Source organism: Medicago sativa, chromosome 7 (genome assembly GCF_051527215.1).
Source record: "Medicago sativa cultivar Bolivia chromosome 7, Bolivia_mono, whole genome shotgun sequence".
In the NCBI taxonomy this organism is placed as follows: Eukaryota; Viridiplantae; Streptophyta; class Magnoliopsida; order Fabales; family Fabaceae; genus Medicago; species Medicago sativa.
In genome coordinates this window covers 88,723,695-88,743,397 of record NC_140755.1, presented here as the reverse complement: position 1 = coordinate 88,743,397, position 19,703 = coordinate 88,723,695, and the positions used below count along the sequence as shown (strand labels likewise).

Genomic DNA, 19,703 nt, shown 5'->3' with positions numbered 1-19,703 from the left:
TATGAAACAGCACAAAATAAAATTAAAATATGTGAAAAATTACTAACGATAATAAATTATGGTTATTTAAAATTTAATTTTATACTCTAAAATATAAAATTAATAGCAACATATTTAAATTTAATTATCATTGACATTTAAATTATAAAGACATGAATTTATTTTTCTTAAATGGTGGTTCAAAATTAGTATATATCATAAACATATTTATTTAAGTTTAAATAGATTAAAGTGTAGTGCATATTTAATTATTAGTAAAGGGGGTTGTAATTCAAGCATTTTATAGGGGAATATAAATTTTTCTTTTCAAAGAGGGGAGTGGTGTAATTTAATCTTAAAACTAACTATTAGTTCCCTAATTATATTCAACTAACATTAAATTGCAATTGAAACAAACTAATTTTGTGACCGTTAAAAATTTATTTATAAATACTACTACTTTTCATTACTCTCTCTCCAAAATACACCCTCTCTCTCTCCAAAACTCTCTCTCTCTAAAGAAACTCTCTCTCTCTCTCTAAAGAAACTCTCTCTCTCTCTCTCTCAAACAATGGAGTACTCCAAGAAAGTGTTGGATGATGTTGCTTCACTTGCCAACTTGAAGAAGTTGAAAGTATAGTAAAAATCACATTTCTTTGTTAGTATGAATTGAATGTTTTTTTTTTTGTTACAGAATTGAATGCTTTTAACGTAACACTGCATGCCTTTAATTTTACACAGGACCGACAAGAATTGATAAAACCTACAGATTTAGTATCTATGATGAAGCGTAAGCGTGATGAAGAGGAGAACATGCTTGCTAAAGAAGATGAAAAAATAGCGAAAGAAGTTTTCTCCAAGGTAGCTATTTCTTGATGAATTATATATTTCTTTTGTTGTTAGAATTAATTAATTTCTTTTTCTTTTTAAATGAATAATTTTTGTTTTTGCGTTATTTTAAAAAGAAAAGGAAAGAAGTCCATAGGATAAGTGATAAAGAGGTGGAACATTCACGCAATCATAAGGTATTCTTGTTCTTGTTCTAGTTTTTTTTTTTTTTTTGAAGAGGATTCTTGTTTGTTTTGAATGTCACATTCTGACTAATAATGTTTCGCAGATGGAGAAGATGTATCTTGGGGTAAAAGAGCCAAAGCGTAATCCAAACATCAAAGTGATAAAGAAGCAGAACAATGCCCTAACAAACTTGCGTGAAACATACAAGGAGGAGGAATAGAGTTGTTAAATAATGATCAATATTGTCTTTCTTTTGGGATGTGTTTTCCTTATTTGAGATTATTCAAGTTTCATGTTTGATGTGGATTTCGTTGGAGAAATGATTGTGAAACGTACGCGTGTAACACTGATTGTGAAAACCACAGATGAATTTTTTATTTTTTTTTTATGATTTTTTAATATCTCATCTCTTGCTTTAGTTTATTATCATTATGTTAAACTATATCGTCGTTTAATTTATGTATGCCGGTAGTGTAATTATGTACATGCATGGTGACCTATAATTTTTCACTTTCACTTTATTTTATCACATTTCAAGGATTTATCAAACATTTTTCTAATCAATGCAATAGCTTTTAACGTAATAATTGGATAATTGTCTTAAAAAATCAATAATTAGGAGAATTATTTTTTGGAAAAGCCCAATAAAACTCTGATAACAGTAATAAATCCCACAATTTTATTTCGCGCCAAAAACCAACCAAAACTGTTGAATCGTCTTTCTCCCGCATAACAAACTCCGTTACCATTTTCACCGGAAACTAACTCTCGCCGCCGCAAAACACCATTTTCACCGTCACAGTTTCATTCCTCCGATTCTTGATTCCATTTTCTTCCTCTTTTCTTCAAAATCTTCAACTCCATTCAATTCCTCTCTTCGCAAGAAACTACACATGGTAATTCTACATTTGCTTCTCAACTTCGAAAACCAATGAAAACGCAATGAAAATTCACTTATGCTATTTCTCTGTGTATTTTTCAGGAAAAGAAGAACTAAGAGCATTGTTAATAGTTTCTTCCAATTCTCAGAAAAATGATTCGTAACTTCCTTTACCTGCTTCTCAATCTCGTTCTCTTCTCCTCAATTTTGATTTCTCAGAGCTTGGCGTTAACTCATTCACCCGAAGGTAACTTTGATAATTGTTCCAGAATCTGGATTTTCTAATTTTGTTGTTATCCTGAAATTATGATCCATTTAATTTGATTGTGGATATTTTGGATCTTTTAGTGAACCCTAATTTTCTTGTGATTTTTTTTTTTGATGAACAGTGTGGGCACTACAGGATCTACACAGGGCGTTGAATTACTCGGAGGCGCTTCGAGGATGGAACGGTAGTGATCCTTGTGAGGAGTCTTGGACGGGTGTTGCTTGTTCTGAGTCGTCGGTTATAAGCATGTAATGTACCAACCTCAATCATCATATTTCTTACTTAGACATTGTTTTGATAAACAGCTTAATTAAGGACTTATAGCATAAGTGGTTATCATATATAAGTGTTAATGTTTAAGTTATTTATATATAAAAGATAAAACAAAGTGAAACTGTTTTTATATGTTATCCTCAAGAGCTTATGGAAATAAGCTGAAAACAGCTTATGAACATGTCATGAGATGGTTTCATAAGCTCTCTCAAACAATTTTCTAAGTGCTTATTATGCCAGTAATTAAGCTTAAGTAAGTCAAATCAGTTAGACCCTAAGATCATTGTTTAAGGAACCCACAAAAAGAAACTATGTCTTGAAAATACAAGTCCAACACATGTTAAATTCATAACCGTACAATTTCCAATGCAAAAGTTGCTACTTTTAGATGCTTAAACAATGCCCTTAGGGCACTTGTTAGCATTTTCCTAATGATATTGATAATTGTTATCCGTGTTCTATGTCAAAATGCAGAAACATTCAAGGGTTAGACCTCACTGGGAGTCTATGCAGGCTTTATAATCTCCGGAATTTGCAACAGCTGTGAGTGTTTTTGATTTTGCAAGGCATTAGTATTAGATTCTTATATTAGGATATGTGAATTTCAAGTTATGCTATTAATTAACTTGTTTCCATATTTTTGGTTTTTGTAGGGATGTCAGTTCTAATAACATAGTGGGAGAAATACCGTTTGGTTTACCCCCCAATGTCACAAATATGTAAGACAACTGTTCTTCTCATTTTGTTCACTGCATAACTGAATTTTGTGCTTGGTGATAGGCATACTTCTCTCTTTAGCACTATGTTTTTCTTGTGATTATTTTAATGCAGACAGAATGCTTGTTTTCTTGTAACTATTTGAGCAAAATTATGCCGCACAATTTTTTTCTTTGGAGATGTGATGTAACATAGCTTGAAGTTCACTCCTTGATTTAAATTAGATACATGATTAGGTTTATAAATTATTTAAACTCATTCCATGTTATGCCGAACCAGAGATAGTTAAAGGAGTGAAATGAAATCATATTGAATATTTAAGGACTGAGTTATATACAACTTGCAAGTGTATTTCTAAGGATCAGAATACCAGTTGAATAGTTATGTTCATATTGATTTTAGACCAAGTTTAATAGAGATGATGATAATACAGGGAAACATTATAATACCAGCAACAGCTAAAGCCTTTTTTTCACTAGTAGGGTTGACTACTGTATCTCATGATGCCATAATGTCTTTATCAGTTGAAAATAAAATGTTTATATTTTTTCCTCTCTTTTGAGCATGTGATATATTATAATGATTGGCCGCTTTACTAGTAGCTGTGCAAGTACAATCATCTTTTTTATCTTGTGTTGCAGGAATTTAAGCCACAATTTCTTAATTGGACCCATTGGTGACGTATTTACTGGCTTAGATAATCTCAAAGAAATGTATGGCTTCTTCTTTTGGATTTTTTGATATCACAGTACGATTTAAATAAAATGAATAAGTGACTAAACCAGTACAAAACTTTTAGGTACTTGAATCCTTGAAATTTTTTGGATCTGTGAAAGCAAACCATGAATGCAATCTGAACTTTTCCAAATAAGGATCAAATAATATGTGTAACATTAAAACTATATAAAATTTAATATATTAAAGTAAATCATTCAAATAAAAAATAAATAAAACCAAAACATAGATAGGTACTCCTCTTTATTGCTATATTTTATTGAAGACACAAAAAAGTTGAAAAGCACCTGAGAAAGGCATCGATTATAAAAATATAATATTTTGTATGTTTCCCTGATTTAAAGGGATGTGATAAGATAAGACTGTGTAATGAAAATTTGAACTGACTAGGTTTTGAGAAAATGACATTAACAAAATGCAGATGCTTTGACTGTTTTGTTCAAATTTCATTAAATGGAACCTCACAAAGGGTGATTTCCTTTCTTCAGGGACCTTTCATACAATAACTTCTCAGGAGATCTACCAAGATCATTTGGTTCCTTGACAAATCTTGCTGGACTGTAAATTTCTTCCTTTCTACGCCTTATTTTTCGCTAAACTTGATTTACGTATCATCGTATACTCAATTTTGAAAGGAAGATCTTTTCTGTATAGGGGTCTGTTGGTTTGACCTGAAATTGGTGCTTATTTGCAGGTTCTTGCATAGCAACAAATTTACTGGATCAGTTGCCTACCTTGCCGAACTCCCACTTACAGATTTGTAGGATTATCTCTAACATTTTCCCAATATATGTTTACAGTTCTACTACTATTTGCTTATTTGTCTGTGTTGCCAGGAACATTCAAGATAATCTGTTTAGTGGCCTTCTTCCACGTCATTTTCAGCACATAAAAAATTTATGGTTAGTGAACAACTATTGAGTTTGATCACCATATTTTATTTCATCAAACAAAAGTGAACACATGAAAGTAATCATCCCCTCCACTCTAAAATAGGATTGCTGGGAATAAATTCCATGCAGCGGACAACTCTCCTCCATGGCCTGCTCCGTCGGAGACATTATCCGTTGAACATAATACTAGTCATCCACCCACAACTAATGCAAATGCCATCAAGAACTATGCTCCTCCAGTAGTAAGTGAGCACAAGCCTAAGAAGAAAAAATTAGGTCCTGGAGGAATTGTTCTTATGGTTGGTGGAGGAACATTAGTGGCTGCAGGTGTGGCACTCCTTGTTGCAATCCGTTTGAACAAACTGCATCCTCAAAGCCAGAACTTGAATCACTCAGAAAGCAAGGATATCTCTTTGCATTCTCATCCAACCAGTGCAAGCATAGGTAATTTATACAGAAAAGCATATGCATAGTGAGGCAGTCTATAATCTGTTTAGTCATTTTTGCTGAGAAGACCTTGATAAAATCTTGAAAAATAATATGAATTTGAGATTGTATTGGAAATTCACTTTTTGTGTGTAATAATCAACTAGCTACCTCACTGAGTTAGGATGCCATTAATATTTCTGTGAATTCATTTCTAATGCTAATCACGCTCTTTTTTTTTTTTTTTCTTTTCCATTTGGTGATAGAGGTCTCTTCTGCTGAACTAGACGACATGCCACTACTCCCACCTGTTAACGTTGCATCTCTTTTGGGTCCAATGAGATTTCCTTTCGTGCGCCATAGCAATGTGGAGGAAACATCAAGAAGAAGTTTTTCCAAAAGAGGCAGATCCACTGGAAGGACGAAAATTTATACCATAGCGGAGCTTCAGCTGGCTACTAACTTCTTTAATGAAGGCAACCTTCTGGGAGAGGGATCTCTTGGTCCTGTTTACAAAGCTGTATTTCCTGATGGCAAAGTATAATCTTAATCTATTTTTCAAACACTGATTCTTTGTATCTTGTTTTGGTTTCAAATTAATGCGACATTTTTTTTTGTTTTGTTGAAGAATTTCGCGGTGAAGATCATAAACATGGTGGGTCTGTCTTACAGAGAAGAGGAAAAGTTCTTGGATGTCGTTTGCACGGCTTCCAAACTGAAGCACCCCAATATCATAGCACTCAATGGTTACTGTTTTGAGCATGGAGAGCATCTTCTTGTTTACGATTACTTTGGACATTTAACTCTAAATGATGCCCTTCACAGTGGAGCATGTGAACCACTATCGTGGATTCAACGTCTTCGGATTGCTTTAGGTGTTGCTCAGGCTCTGGAGTAAGTTCCATGCTGCCACTAAAATTCTAGACTTGTTCATATGAAAGTAGAATTGTAGGTAATGCTGTTTTAATTCTAAAAAGTCATGGAAATGTTTTCAGCTATTTGCACTCGGCATGCTGCCCTCCTGTCGCCCATGGTAACTTGAAGGCTGACAATGTTCTACTGGATGAAAATTTGACGCCTCGTGTTGGTGACTGTAGTTTGGCTATTTTGAGACCACTCATGAAGAGCAATCAAGTTAAAGTTCCAGTAAGTCACTGCAAAGATTCTAGTGGCTTAAATTGTAACTGGCATTGAGCAATAGTTTAATTACCAGAAGTTCTATTATCTTTTGGGTGGTTTTAACTTTAAGTTCTGATTCTTTTCATAACTTACACCGATTGAAATGTTCTGGCATGAAGCCTGAAGGGGGTTGCACTTTATTAGGTACAATAGCTAAGGATGTAATCTGAGGGTATAAGTAAAAGGAAAGTGAGGTGATTTAAAAAATTATAGATCAGTATCAAATAAAAAATTATTAGAAATTAAAATGGTAGGTGGTAAAAATTATTTAAGACAACACAGTTAAACCTCAATGTAGCATAAACCAGCTGTTGTCGCAGACTGAATCAGAAGCTTGACAACAATCTTCTTAAATATGCCCGTTTAATAATTATTGGAGACAGACTACTGATCAATTTGGTGGCTGTTGGAAACAGGCTACTGAGACTACAACTGCAGACAGAGGCTATGTTCAACCTGACCTCAGCAGAAAGAGAGATGTATTTGCCTTTGGGGTATTGCTTCTGGAATTGTTAACAGGAAGGAAACCTTTCGATAGGTATGCTTCTCAGTGTCTCTTCTCTTACAAAGGATACAAGTGTAGTTTCATTTCAATGATGATATTGTTTTCTTTCAATTCATTACAGTGCCAGGCCAAGGGAAGAGCAAAATCTGGCGAAATGGGTTTCCCACAGGCTTCGTGATAATGTGGGCTTGGAAATGATAGTGGATCCCAGTATCAAAACAACTTTGTCATCCAAGGCTCTTTCTGGTTATACTGATATCGTCTCCTTCTGTATGCAGGTATTAGCACCTAATGTTATAATTCAAACTCAATAAGAAATTGAAAAACTTAATGATTGTTTGAGTCTTTTGTGTACAGCCTTCAAAACAACTCCGTCCCCCAATGTCTGAAGTTGTGAACTCTCTTATATCTTTTGCCCAAGAGTTCAACTTTGCAAAGAGTGGTGTAGCAGATGGTGCTGATCTATTTGAGAAGTCTTCTTTCTGTTCAGCCAACACAGGCTTTGTAAATTCGCCAACATCCAGCCACCTATCAGCCTGATGGACAACATCTGTGTGTAACGTAGAAGCCAACTGGGCAACATTAACTAGCTAGAAATTTGGAGCTAGAATTTTTTTTCCCTGTAAATAGCCATCTGTGCAGTCCTGCTACATGAGTTTTCTTTTTTGGTAGAAATACATGATATTTTTTTTAAATAGTCCTACTACACGAAATGGCTTGTGTCGCCTGTGGAAGGATAAGAAATACGAATATGAGCATTTTGCAAAGGTTTTTTTTTTTTTTTTTGTTGAATATGGAAGATATGATTTTATTTCCACTTAAAATAAATAAATAGGGATATGGCTTCCCAGAGTGAAACACGATAAGAAATGACCGATGGATGTGGTCATATTCATATACATCATTTGTTCAATAGATCTAAAAATTGAAAAATTGCTTATAATTAAGGCTAAACTATATGAAGTAATTTAGAAGTTTAAAATATCTAAACACTATATAATTTAATTTAAAGATTTGATTCAAGTGTTTTATGAATTTCGGTTAAAGAGAATTTAAATTTGAATAATATTTGAACTATCCTTAATTAGATTTTACTATCTTTGTATAATAGGAATATAGGATCACTTTCTCTAGTAAACAAAAGGTTGAGACAAAAAATAATCTATTCAAAAAATTAAGTGAGCTTTTTATGAAAATTGAGTGAGCCTAATCCTCCTTCAAAACAAAAGGTGATAGATTGTTTGAATTTTTATGTATGTCTTGGTGGAAAAAGAAACTATTCAATAATGATAGATTGGTTGAATCTATATAATATTCGTAAGTTGTTTTCAAATTGTTTTTATGAACTACTACTATTTATGATAGCCTATAAAAACAAAAAATAATTTGACTTTGAGTTTTTTTTTTAAATTTTTTTAATTTTTTATAGAATACTGTGTTATCTTTGTCTTAGAAATTGTTTACATCTATGATATTAGTGCTTAATTAAATTTTTAAATTAGAGATCTTTCATTCATTTTAAATAATATTTTGGTTAACACATTCAGTGTTATATTATATTTTATGTTAATTTATTTTAAAATAACTTTAAAGGCAAACAATTATTGGATTCCGATAGTGATACCAATCCAAACTGATGTACTTAAGAATTTACATAACATTTTTTAAAAACATTTTGATGAAATGACAAAATTATCACTCGGTATTATTTAATATATAAGAGATCAAATTATTATGGTTACATTACATCATGAGTCTTTTAAGCTTGAGGTTTGTAACAAATTGATCCTTTTTAAGTTATTTAGGTCACACATAAGTCTTTTAAGTTTGAGATTTGTAACATATTGGTCATTAAGTTATTTTGTTCACAAATAGTCCTTTAAGGTTATAAACGTTTTCGATCTAGTCCTTCTATTAACCAAAGGATGATGTGGTAGAAGGATTAAATCGAAAACGTTTACAAACTTAAAAGACTTATTTGTAATTAAAATAACTTAAATAACCAATCTGTTACAAAACTCAAATTTAAAGGATTTATGTGTGATCAAAATAACTTAACCAATATATTACAAACCTCAAACTTAAAGACCATGATTTAATTTAACCAATTATTAATTTATTTAGGTAAAGTTTATCCACCTTAATTCATCTCATTAAAAATGCTATTACAAAACAATTTGAAAGGAAAAAAAAAAGATTTAGATCATAAAATTTGGGAGTAAAAAACAAATACTCCCTCCGTCTCTAAATAATACTTCCTCCGGTATCAAATGTAAGAAACTTTTTACTTTTTAGATTCATTCAATAAATGATGTATGTGATTTTTTTTTTGGTACAGATGTATGTGGTCTTTATTATAGACCACATACAACATTTATTGAATGAACCAAAAAAATGAAAAATTTCTTACATTTGAGACCGGAGGAAGTAGTCGTTTAAGGTTTATGCACGATTATTAAGGAAATGATTAGTTGCGTTGATTTTGATGATAAAATTAGTATCATTTACTAAAACACTCTTATTAATCGTGGTTAGTGGAGTAGTTAAGTTGGATGAAATTCAATAAATAATGGTATAATAATGAAAAAAATAATAAATGCTGCATTAGTATTCTAAAGTGACAATTATTTTAAGAAAATGAAAAATGGGTAAAAAGAGTGTTATTGTGAGAAGGAGGGAGTATTGTTTTTGCAAGTAAGAGTAGTATCGGCAAAGCAGAAGAATTCTGCGAAGTGTGGAGGCCGCTCAGAGTTTGGAGTTGTAGCTTTTCGATTTCTCTCTTTAAGGTATCTTTCTCTTTCTTTTCCTCTTCATCGTCATAACATTGTTTCTCTATTCACCTTTTTAGGGTTTTCATTTTATTCCCCCTTTTAATTATACCACATTTTTCAACAATCTTCTTCGATCTGAATTTTTCTATCATTATTTCTATGCTCCGTTTTACAATTCGGCTTATGTTATTTTCTGGATCCACTATCAATTTCATTGTTCAATTCTTTCCAATACCACAGTTTTTCCACCTTTAAGATTTTTGGATTTCAATTTCGAATATTTTCATATCAAAATCTTCATATTTGGGATAAACACCTTAATTTGTTGCACCTTATTGCATAAGCACTTATGTATAAGCTATTTCTATAAGAAATGATAAAATAAATTTGAATTATTTTCTTATAAGCTATATGTTATTTTCATAAGCTAGCTTATGAACATCTATTTTCATAAGTTATCCTAAACAGACACAATAGTGCTTATGTTAATAGACAAGATCAAATAAGTCAATCCAAACATGTCCATTGTTTTGTAACATTATCGTTTGACATGAGGAATTAGTAAAAGTGGTTTGATTATTGACCGAGTGTTTAAGCCTTCTATTCCTTTTGGGAATTTTTCGTTGGTTTGCAGAGATTATAATGGACTCAGCAGAACGTAGGTACTTCGAGGATGAGGATTCATCACTCACAAAAACTTTTAAGGGTGCAACAACTGGTTTAGTTGCTGGCACTATCTGGGGTACTGTAGTTGCCACCTGGTATGATGTTCCTCGTGTTGAGAGAAGTGTTGCTCTTCCGGGGCTCATTAGAACTTTGAAGATGATGGGTGGCTATGGAGCGACCTTTGCCGCCATAGGAGGAGTCTACATAGGGGTGGAACAGGTGGTGCAGAACTACAGGATGAAGAGGGATCTTGTAAATGGTGCTGTTGGTGGATTTGTTGCTGGTGCAACTATTCTTGGTTACAGAGGTATCCCTTTCCTCATATAATTATCAGAGAATTTGCATGTTTTAATTATAGATTTTGAAAAATGCTACTGTTGTTGAGCAGAATGATATTTTTCGTAGATAACGATGAAAAAAAATTCAATCAGTGTTTTATATATTTTTTCCATAATATAATTCAGAAGTGGTAGTAGATAAGCATCATATGGGGAAGGAGTTGATCCATTGTTTTTTCTTCCTTTTGACATGATTAACTCATTGTGCTAAATTGCTACCGGTGCTATCAATGTTTATTAAAGTAACACTTGTATGACGGTTGCTGGAGTATGTCACCTGTTATTAGGTAGTTAACTAGTTAGATAATTAGGATTCCCAGCCAAAGTTGTCAAGATCCTACTTAGGACCGTGAGGAGGGTAGTATGATCGTAAAGCGTGCGTCCGTAGCAAATACTATGAAATTATAAATGACAACATTAAAGCAAACATAAACCTGACATTTCATAATCACAAGTTTCCCAACTCACAATTACTCAATTAGCACTGGCCCTATCACCCGTGACTAGGGCTGGAAATGAGTCGAGTCGAGTCGAGCCGATCTGAGCTCGACTCGACTCAATATGAATTGGTTCAGCTCGAAACTCGGCTCGAGTTAGATACAAACCTTTTTTTTTAACTCGAGTTCGACTCGTTTAATGTTCACGAACAACTCGGTTCGGCTCGTTAGGTTCAACTCATTTGCTTGAGTTACATAATTCAAAACTTTTTTTTTTTGTCCAAAATGAATATCTTGACAATTTGATTTATTTAATAAAACACAAAAATTAAATTAAAAAAAAAATTTATTTACCTTGTCGGTCTTAAGACCACTAAGGAAAAATAGTGGTAGCACTTAATCATTAGTACTACTGTTGCATAGTTAGTATACCACTTCTCTTTTATAACTACTGCTCCTCTCTAATAATGTTAAACTCCCCGATGTGGGACTAAACTTAGAACAAATAACTTTGGTTCAAAGCCCGTACAGTATGGTTCAAAGCATAGTTAGGATAGCCAATATACACTTTTCTTTTCGTTCTCTCTTTTATTATAATTGTTGTTAATTAAATTAGTATTGTTTCCTCTACAAACAAGTTGATAAATATTAGAGGAAGTTTGTACTCTATTAATATTTATTGAACTAATATATATATCGAGCTAGTTCATGAATCAACCGAGTCGAACTATATGCAACTCAAGTTCAGCTCATTTATTTAATGGACTTAATCTTCAGCTCAAGTTCAGCTCATTTGGTTCATGAACCAAGTTCAACGAGTTAATTGTCGAATCGAGTTCCGAACTATTGTCGAGTTGGTTCGGTTCATTGCCAGCCCTACCCATGACCCACTACACAAGCACAGCCCCGCTACCAGAAGCTTTGAGAATGCACAAGTAGAGAGGAACTTGGGAGGGATGAGGTTGAGAGGAAGAGAAGTAATTGCTGAGGGGGAGAGCAGCTCATTGATATCAAGAAAATTAGTGTCTTGCATGAGAATGAGTAATTCCTAAGGTAAAAAATGGGTTAAAAGACTGGTTTCAGAATCTGATTTTGCTTGCGAGTTAGTTTACCCAGTGGTCGTAAGATCATAAAATTGTCTGATCCTACATAGGAACTCAGTTAGTGGATAGTTGTGTTAGAGGGTTATTGATGCAGACTCTGGGATCATGCGCTGAAACATGATTATTAAGGGTAGATGATGTGTGGGGAGCCGCGGGGGGGGGGGGGGGGGGGGGGTGTCCATTGGGTGGAGGAGACTTTGCTTGTATGATATAGTATGTAGAGCAGATTTGTTTTCTATGCATATTTCTTATTTCTCTAGTTATTAGCCTATATTTCATTGCTGCAGTGTTCTGTAATTGGGAACTTGCTTCCGGAGTTATTTCCATAATGCTTTTGTGAAACACCGGATTCTATCATATACACTGCATTCAGTTAATGCAACACCAATGAACTTCTAACAGATTCTCTGAATAATTTCCTTCATTTCTTTCTCTTTATTGCAAACTGCTTAGTTCTATTGATATATTCCCGGGAAACCATTCTATAATTACCTTAGTAGTGCATCTTTGGCTAGCAAGAAATTATCACCTTGTGGTTGTGTCTGTGTTTCTATGTATTGGGAGGAGGTGATAAATTCTGCCATCCGTATTCATTTTGTGAAGTCTTATGTCGTTTAAGGAAGTCATAGAACCTCAACCTAGAAGGCTTGTAGATTTTATGGCAACCTGACTTTTTTATTTTGACAATTTGTGCTCTTTTATTATCAGTTAAGGATCCTTGTATTTGGAGGTATTTTGTCCCAGTGGAGAAGCTATGAGTTATGTGATTTCAGTGGTTAATTTCCTTTCTTGCTAGTTGCTACAAATAAGCACCATTGTACTTTAGTCCATCTATTCAAGGATGCCTAACCCCTAAATGTTTCTTGTGTGTTAATCTTTGTTTTTTTGTCTGTATACCCTCATGCTGCGAGTTTCTTCAGTTATTTGTTTAAGGAGCTCTATATGGTGCAAAGAGTTTATTGCATTAGATCTGACTTTTTTTTTAACAAGCTTTGCATAATGTCGGTTATACTGTAGGAAGGAGCATCTCAACTGCAATTTCTGCCGGATCAGCATTGGCTTTCACATCTGCAGTCATTGATTTTGCGGCCACGCCTTTTAAACATGATGAAGGGAAGGAGTATGCTGCATTAACTACAAAGAAAAGACCCAGTAACAATGCATAATTTTTAATCAATGCACCTTTATGACCAAAGACATTTCAAGTTGATTGGAGAGAGTGAATCCCTCTTTGTTGAGCCAGTTGTTTGTTGAGTTGGAATTACATGGCATTCCATATTTTCTTTTGTAAGTTGTTGTTGCTGAACTACTTGAATTCCAATAAATGTACGATGATGTGTTAATTTGGTTCTAATCTTCCATAACCTTACATAATAGTCCACATTCTTCCTTGGGATGAATTGATGAATACTATACATGAAGCTGGCGTAGTAGAGAACTAGGGCTTGTTTATAGCTTTTACGTTCTCAACACAGTTTCGAGTCATGTACGATATCTGAAGTCTTAATAAAGAAGGGATATTTATAATGCACTCCGTTTGCTGTCGCATAATTTTTCTCTTCTACCATACATGATGTGAAGAATGCAAGATTCACTTATAAAGAAGAAAGACGGTACATGTGACTGGAATTAAGATACACAAGTTGAACGATAATAATTTAGTTGAATGATCTTAATGTGTGTACAATCGAAGTTTATTATAAAGCAACGATAACATTTTAGTTGTAAAAAAAGTAAATTTTAACTAATCAATCACTAGACACCATTTATATAACCAAATGTAAAAATTAGATTGAATTGGCTGGTTCAAATGATTAAAATGATCAGTTCCTTGATTGATTAATCGTCTTTTTAGCATTTTTTTTCTGTTTAAAAATAATTGTCACTTTAGAATATCAATGTAACATTTTTTTTTATCGGGCGGATAAAAAAGACTTACACTTGGTTTTCATTGATTTGGAGAAGGCGTATGATAGAGTGCCTAGAGAGATTTTGTGGAAAGCCCCGGAGAAGAAAGGGGTTAGGATTGCCTATATTAGAGTCATCAAGGATATGTATGAGGGAGCTTCTACTAGTGTGAGGACGCAGGATGGGGATACCGCAGATTTTCCCATAACAATAGGATTGCACCAAGGGTCAACCTTAAGTCCTTATAATAAACTTCGATTGTACACACATTAAGATCATTCAACTAAATTATTATCGTTCAACTTGTGTATCTTAATTCCAGTCACATGTACCGTCTTTCTTCTTTATAAGTGAATCTTACATTTATAATGCACTCCGTTTGCTGTCGCATAATTTTTCTCTTCTACCATACATGATGTGAAGAATGCAAGATTCACTTATAAAGAAGAAAGACGGTACATGTGACTGGAATTAAGATACACAAGTTGAACGATAATAATTTAGTTGAATGATCTTAATGTGTGTACAATCGAAGTTTATTATAAAGCAACGATAACATTTTAGTTGTAAAAAAAGTAAATTTTAACTAATCAATCACTAGACACCATTTATATAACCAAATGTAAAAATTAGATTGAATTGGCTGGTTCAAATGATTAAAATGATCAGTTCCTTCATTGATTAATCGTCTTTTTAGCATTTTTTTTCTGTTTAAAAATAATTGTCACACTTTAGAATATCAATGTAACATTTTTTTTTATCGGGCGGATAAAAAAGACTTACACTTGGTTTTCATTGATTTGGAGAAGGCGTATGATAGAGTGCCTAGAGAGATTTTGTGGAAAGCCCCGGAGAAGAAAGGGGTTAGGATTGCCTATATTAGAGTCATCAAGGATATGTATGAGGGAGCTTCTACTAGTGTGAGGACGCAGGATGGGGATACCGCAGATTTTCCCATAACAATAGGATTGCACCAAGGGTCAACCTTAAGTCCTTATCTTTTTACTTTAGTTTTGGAGGGTTTATAGGTCTTTACCCCCCCCCCCCCCCCCCCCCCCCCCGCAATATAGGGCACTTTAGGTTTTCCCCCCTGTAAATTTTTTTTTTGGATTTGGTCCTTGTAAAAAAATTTTGTTTTAGAATACGCCCCTAGGCCAGCTGACTGTGCATTTTCGTTAATGCGGCACGCTGAGTCACCTTTTTCTGATGACGTGGCGCGCTGACTGTATAATTATTTTTATTTTTTATAGGGTACACATGGCATTTGTATTTTTTTAATTAAATTTTTTTTTTAACAAATAAAAAAATGAAAAAAATTCTGAAAAAATAAAAAAAATACCAAAAATTTTTTAAAAAATCTGGAAAATTTTAAAAATAAAATCGGGAAAAATTAAAAAAAATGAAAACATTCTGGAAAAAATTCATATATTTCGAAAAATTCATATTTCCAGATTTTTTCAATACCGGAGAAATGAAAAAAATTCATTTTTTTTTTCGGAAGTACGAAGTTTTATTTCATAAAAATATGAAAACTTCAGGAGCTTAAAATATTTCAAAATTTTTTAAAATAATAAGAAAATATATTTCGAATTTTTTTAAAAAAGTTCCGATTTTTCTTTCAAATTCTATTAAAAAATAACACTTCTTATAAAAATTATATTAAAAAATTCCACTTCTTTTAAAAATTTCAGGAACTTAAACTATTTCCAAATTTTTAAAATAATAAGAACATATATTTCAAAAATTTTAAAAAAAAGTTCAAATTTTTTTCAGGAACTTGATCTTTTTTAGAATTTTTCAGAAAGTTAATTAAGATTTTTTTTATAATTTTTTTGAAAATTTCGATACATATTAATTTTTCCAGATTTTTTTTCATTTTACCAGATTTTTTTATTTTTTCCGATTTTTTTTCATTATTTTTCATTTTTATAGATTTTTCTAGATTTTTTTTCGTTTTTTTATTTTTTAAGAATTTTTTTATTTCTTTAAAAAAAATCACAAATGCAACGTGTGCACACTAAAAAAAATAAAAATAATTATACAGTCAGCACGTCATCAGAAAAAAGTGACTCAGCGTGCCACATCAGCGAAAATACACAGTCAGCTAGCCTAGGGGGTATTCTAAAACAAAAAAAATTTACAAGGACCAAATCCAAAAAAAAAAAAATTTAGAGGGGGGAAAACCAAAAGTGACCTATATTGCAGGGGGTAAAGGCCTATTAACCCTAGTTTTGGATGTACTGACAGAACACATCCAAGAGTTAGCACCGAGATGTATGCTTTTTGCAGATGATGTAGTCTTGCGTGGTGAGTCGAGGGAGGAATTGAACGGGAGGCTAGAGACCTGGAGGCAAGCCATAGAAGCGTATGGTTTCCGCTTGAGTAGAAGCAAGACGGAGTATATGGAATGTAACTTCAGGAAAAGGAGAAGTAGGTCTACCCTGGAGGTGAAAGTTGGAGAGCATATCATACCCCAAATTACGCGGTTTAAATATCTTGGATCCATGGTACAAAATGACGGAGAAATAGAAGCAGATGTAAGCCATCGTATTCAAGTTGGGTGGTTTAAATGGAGAAGAGCCTCAGGGGTTTTGTGCGATAAGAAAGTACCACTTAAGTTGAAAGGAAAATTCTATCGGACAGCAGTCAGGCCGGCGATGTTGTATGGTACGAAATGTTGGGCGGTTAAGAGTCAACACGAGAATCAAGTAAGTGTAGCAGAGATGAGGATGCTGCGTTGGATGAGTGGTAAGACTAGACATGATAGGATTAGGAATGACACCATTAGAGAGAGAGAGTGGGGGTAGCACCTATAGTAGAAAAGTTGGTAGAAAATAGACTTAGATGGTTTGGGCATGTAGAGAGAAGACCCGTAGATGTCGTCGTAAGAAGAGTAGATCAAATAGAGGAGTATCAAGTTAGAAGAGGTAGAGGAAGACCTAGGAAAACTATTAAAGAAACCATTAGAAAGGATTTAGAGGTCAATGAGTTGGATCCAAATTTGGTTTATGATAGAACACTATGGCGTCATTTGATTCATGTAGCCGACCCCACTTAGTGGGATAAGGCTTGGTTGTTGTTGTTGTATTATACCCTTATTTATTAAATTTTTCATTTTACTCTAAACTTAAGTGATTCTTTATCAAGCACAAGCATTGTGACGATGTGCCATCACGTCCATAAAACCTTTCCACCTTCTAACCTTACCACCATCTCTTAATCTATCTCTTTAAAGTAATAAATAAATATATCAAATTTAATAGTTACAACTCACTAACAATTTTAATACAATTTTGACTTAATTACACTTTTGGCCCCTCTGTCACTCAAAATAGGTAAAAAGACTATTATTGCGAGACGGATGAACTATTATTTTGTACACAATACCATGTGCTCCTCTGCCAATAATATATTGATCATTTAGGTTCTCTGTAGCCTCCAACACTCGATCATGAAGGTCAGATAGCTTCCTTTCCGTATGGGACTGTTGCTTAGGATCAGATCCCTTTTTCAATTCATTTCTACGGAGGTATGTTAGAATTATTATCACCACCACACCAGAAACAAATATTGAGGGTCCAAGTTCTATCATCACAATTTGAACATTATCGATACCTTTGTGATCAGTTGGTTTGTAGATACATGGATTTATAAAACTAGTTTTAAAGCAAGAACTCCACCATTGCTATTTTGACATGATTGTAGCGTCAAGAACTCCACCATTGCTATTTTGACATGATTGTAGCGTCATTGCCATTGAAAATAGCAGAGTGACTAATAAAAGTCCAAGAGCAGCAAATCCAGCAATGAAGATTGTTGCAGAAAATGATGTGATGTAGAAACCTGATTCAAGCACAAAACTGCTCCCCATCTCTGAACAAGAAAAAAACAGGACCAAAAATACTAATCAAAATTAGACTTTAATAACAATTAGTTGAATATAAATCCAATGAACTTCTGTTTGCTCGAATAGTGTGATTAAGAACGAGTAAATCATTAATTTAGTCCTTAAAACTATAGGGCAGGTCTCCAAAATGACTTTTGAATATGAAAATTCTCGACCACGCTAGTCTTTTTTCTAGATCAGTTAGTCGGCTATATTGACTGATCCAAAATGACTAGTATGATCGAAAATTTTCAATTTCATTGATTTAGGCGACAGAGTTCCTCGTCCCCTACAATTTCAAGAACTAAAGCGATGAATTGTTAATGAGCAGAATCTACCATATAGGTGATAATAATTGTTGATCATATTCATACCAGAACCAGCTGAGAGACTCCTTGTAGAATACATATGCTCATGGCCATAAGCAGACATAATAACACTCCAAGCTTAATTTATTAGGATCCAATTCAAATAACAAGCTTAAAACTTACTTCAAGAAATCCAAGGTGTGTCCTGAAATTTTAGAGAAACTTGGTCATTATTCATAACCTCCAGTTTCATTGAAAAAGTATGAACAAAACTCATAAAAGTTTCTAGTCCTAAACAACATTAATTGCTCTAAACAAATTAAGGTGGAAGAAAAAGAGTGGACACTGACCCAAATAATGTTGTTTGTTACTCCCTCCGGTCACATTTATAAGCAAAAAAACACTTTTTAGATTCATTCAATACTTGATGTATTTGGTCGATATATAGACCAAATACATTATGTATTCAATGAACCTAAAAAGTATATCAAATGGGAGTATATTACACCATTAAGATTCTAACACAACATGAGCAAAACAACCATGTTGTGAACATGTGTGCAAGTTAAGCCTGTGATTTGGGAAGGTAGGGAAAGAAAAGAGCACCTAGGACAGACATTATTATTACTCCCTCCGTCCCATATTACTTGACCTAATTGACTCTGTCACGTATGTCAATGCACAATTTTAAACTTAAATTTCTTTAATAATCTAGTAGAAAAAATTACGAAAATTTGATATTTTGAAAATATTAATCGAGACGAATCTAACAACATCTTATATGCTATATTTTGTTTTTATATATTAGTAGAAAAATAGAGTCAAAGCATGTTACATGAATAGTGCAAATATTCTAAATAGGTCAAGTAATATGGGACGGAGGGAGTAATATGATATGATGTGGACAAAGTGAATTATGGATGAAAGATGATGTTCTAATTAGAATAATGTACAGCTAAGACTTTGAATTTAACGTGCCTTTCCATGATTGGTTAGTGACATATTTTTTATTCTAGCATACATAGGAAAAAAATTGGCCATCTTATCTACACCACCATAATTAAATTTTAAAATGTCTTTAAATTAAATTCTAAAATCATCTGTATTCTATAACCATTTCTCAATGGATTTGGAATCTTTATAACGGAAAAAACACACATTTACGCGCATATTTTGATATCGACGATTAATCTACTATAGGATAGTTCAGATTACACAGTTATAACAAAATCAATATAAAACAATCTTGACTGCTCATTTGCGATAAGACGGTTGAGATAAAAAAATCATGTGATATAATTACTTCATTAAACCCATGGTCCCTACTATGTCTTTACCTGAATTGTCAAAACTCCAAAAAAAAAATCCACTTCGATGGTATTTCTCTAAACAAAATTTTACTATTATCTTCCTAGAT

The 19,703-nt window shown here is 33.2% G+C and overlaps 2 protein-coding genes and 1 long non-coding RNA gene across 4 annotated transcripts; 2 read left to right on the top strand and 1 right to left on the bottom strand.

The window, feature by feature from the left end:
- The first annotated feature begins 1,691 nt into the window (after positions 1 to 1,691).
- On the top strand, positions 1,692 to 7,636 carry LOC146909904 (protein STRUBBELIG-RECEPTOR FAMILY 2-like). The gene is made up of 16 exons (XM_085723055.1): positions 1,692 to 1,889; positions 1,976 to 2,120; positions 2,263 to 2,389; positions 2,889 to 2,957; positions 3,068 to 3,133; positions 3,773 to 3,844; positions 4,355 to 4,426; positions 4,561 to 4,626; positions 4,703 to 4,768; positions 4,863 to 5,203; positions 5,452 to 5,723; positions 5,814 to 6,079; positions 6,181 to 6,331; positions 6,781 to 6,902; positions 6,991 to 7,147; positions 7,227 to 7,636. Exons 2-16 carry the CDS (start codon positions 2,027 to 2,029, stop codon positions 7,407 to 7,409), a joined length of 2,124 nt encoding a protein of 707 aa, XP_085579181.1. The 5' UTR covers positions 1,692 to 1,889; positions 1,976 to 2,026; the 3' UTR covers positions 7,410 to 7,636.
- Positions 7,637 to 9,550: 1,914 nt separating this feature from the next.
- OEP16-3 (Mitochondrial import inner membrane translocase subunit Tim17/Tim22/Tim23 family protein) lies at positions 9,551 to 13,715 on the top strand. The gene is made up of 3 exons (XM_085723054.1): positions 9,551 to 9,655; positions 10,275 to 10,613; positions 13,202 to 13,715. The coding sequence occupies exons 2-3, from the start codon at positions 10,283 to 10,285 to the stop codon at positions 13,348 to 13,350; spliced, it is 480 nt and encodes a 159-aa protein (XP_085579180.1). The 5' UTR covers positions 9,551 to 9,655; positions 10,275 to 10,282; the 3' UTR covers positions 13,351 to 13,715.
- A 3,681-nt stretch (positions 13,716 to 17,396) lies between these two features.
- On the bottom strand, positions 17,397 to 19,699 carry LOC146909902 (uncharacterized). 2 transcript variants are annotated; one of them, XR_015019950.1, is made up of 3 exons: positions 18,637 to 19,196; positions 18,353 to 18,491; positions 17,397 to 17,965 (listed from the first exon to the last, which is right to left on the bottom strand). It is a non-coding gene; the product is annotated as an uncharacterized LOC146909902 (long non-coding RNA). The 2 variants fall into 2 exon arrangements; XR_015019949.1 differs by lacking the exon at positions 18,637 to 19,196 and adding an exon at positions 19,624 to 19,699 and having other exon boundaries at positions 17,398 to 17,965.
- Between the last annotated feature and the right edge of the window lie 4 nt (positions 19,700 to 19,703).

Excerpts from the sequence above, each read along its gene's own strand:
- LOC146909904 (XM_085723055.1), top strand. The coding sequence starts at position 2,027 with ATGATTCGTAACTTCCTTTACCTGCTTCTCAATCTCGTTCTCTTCTCC. Across the intron at positions 5,724-5,813 it reads CTGTATTTCCTGATGGCAAA|AATTTCGCGGTGAAGATCAT; the intron begins GTATAATCTTAA and ends GTTTTGTTGAAG. Across the intron at positions 7,148-7,226 it reads TCGTCTCCTTCTGTATGCAG|CCTTCAAAACAACTCCGTCC; the intron begins GTATTAGCACCT and ends TTTTGTGTACAG.
- OEP16-3 (XM_085723054.1), top strand. The coding sequence starts at position 10,283 with ATGGACTCAGCAGAACGTAGGTACTTCGAGGATGAGGATTCATCACTC. Across the intron at positions 10,614-13,201 it reads AACTATTCTTGGTTACAGAG|GAAGGAGCATCTCAACTGCA; the intron begins GTATCCCTTTCC and ends GTTATACTGTAG.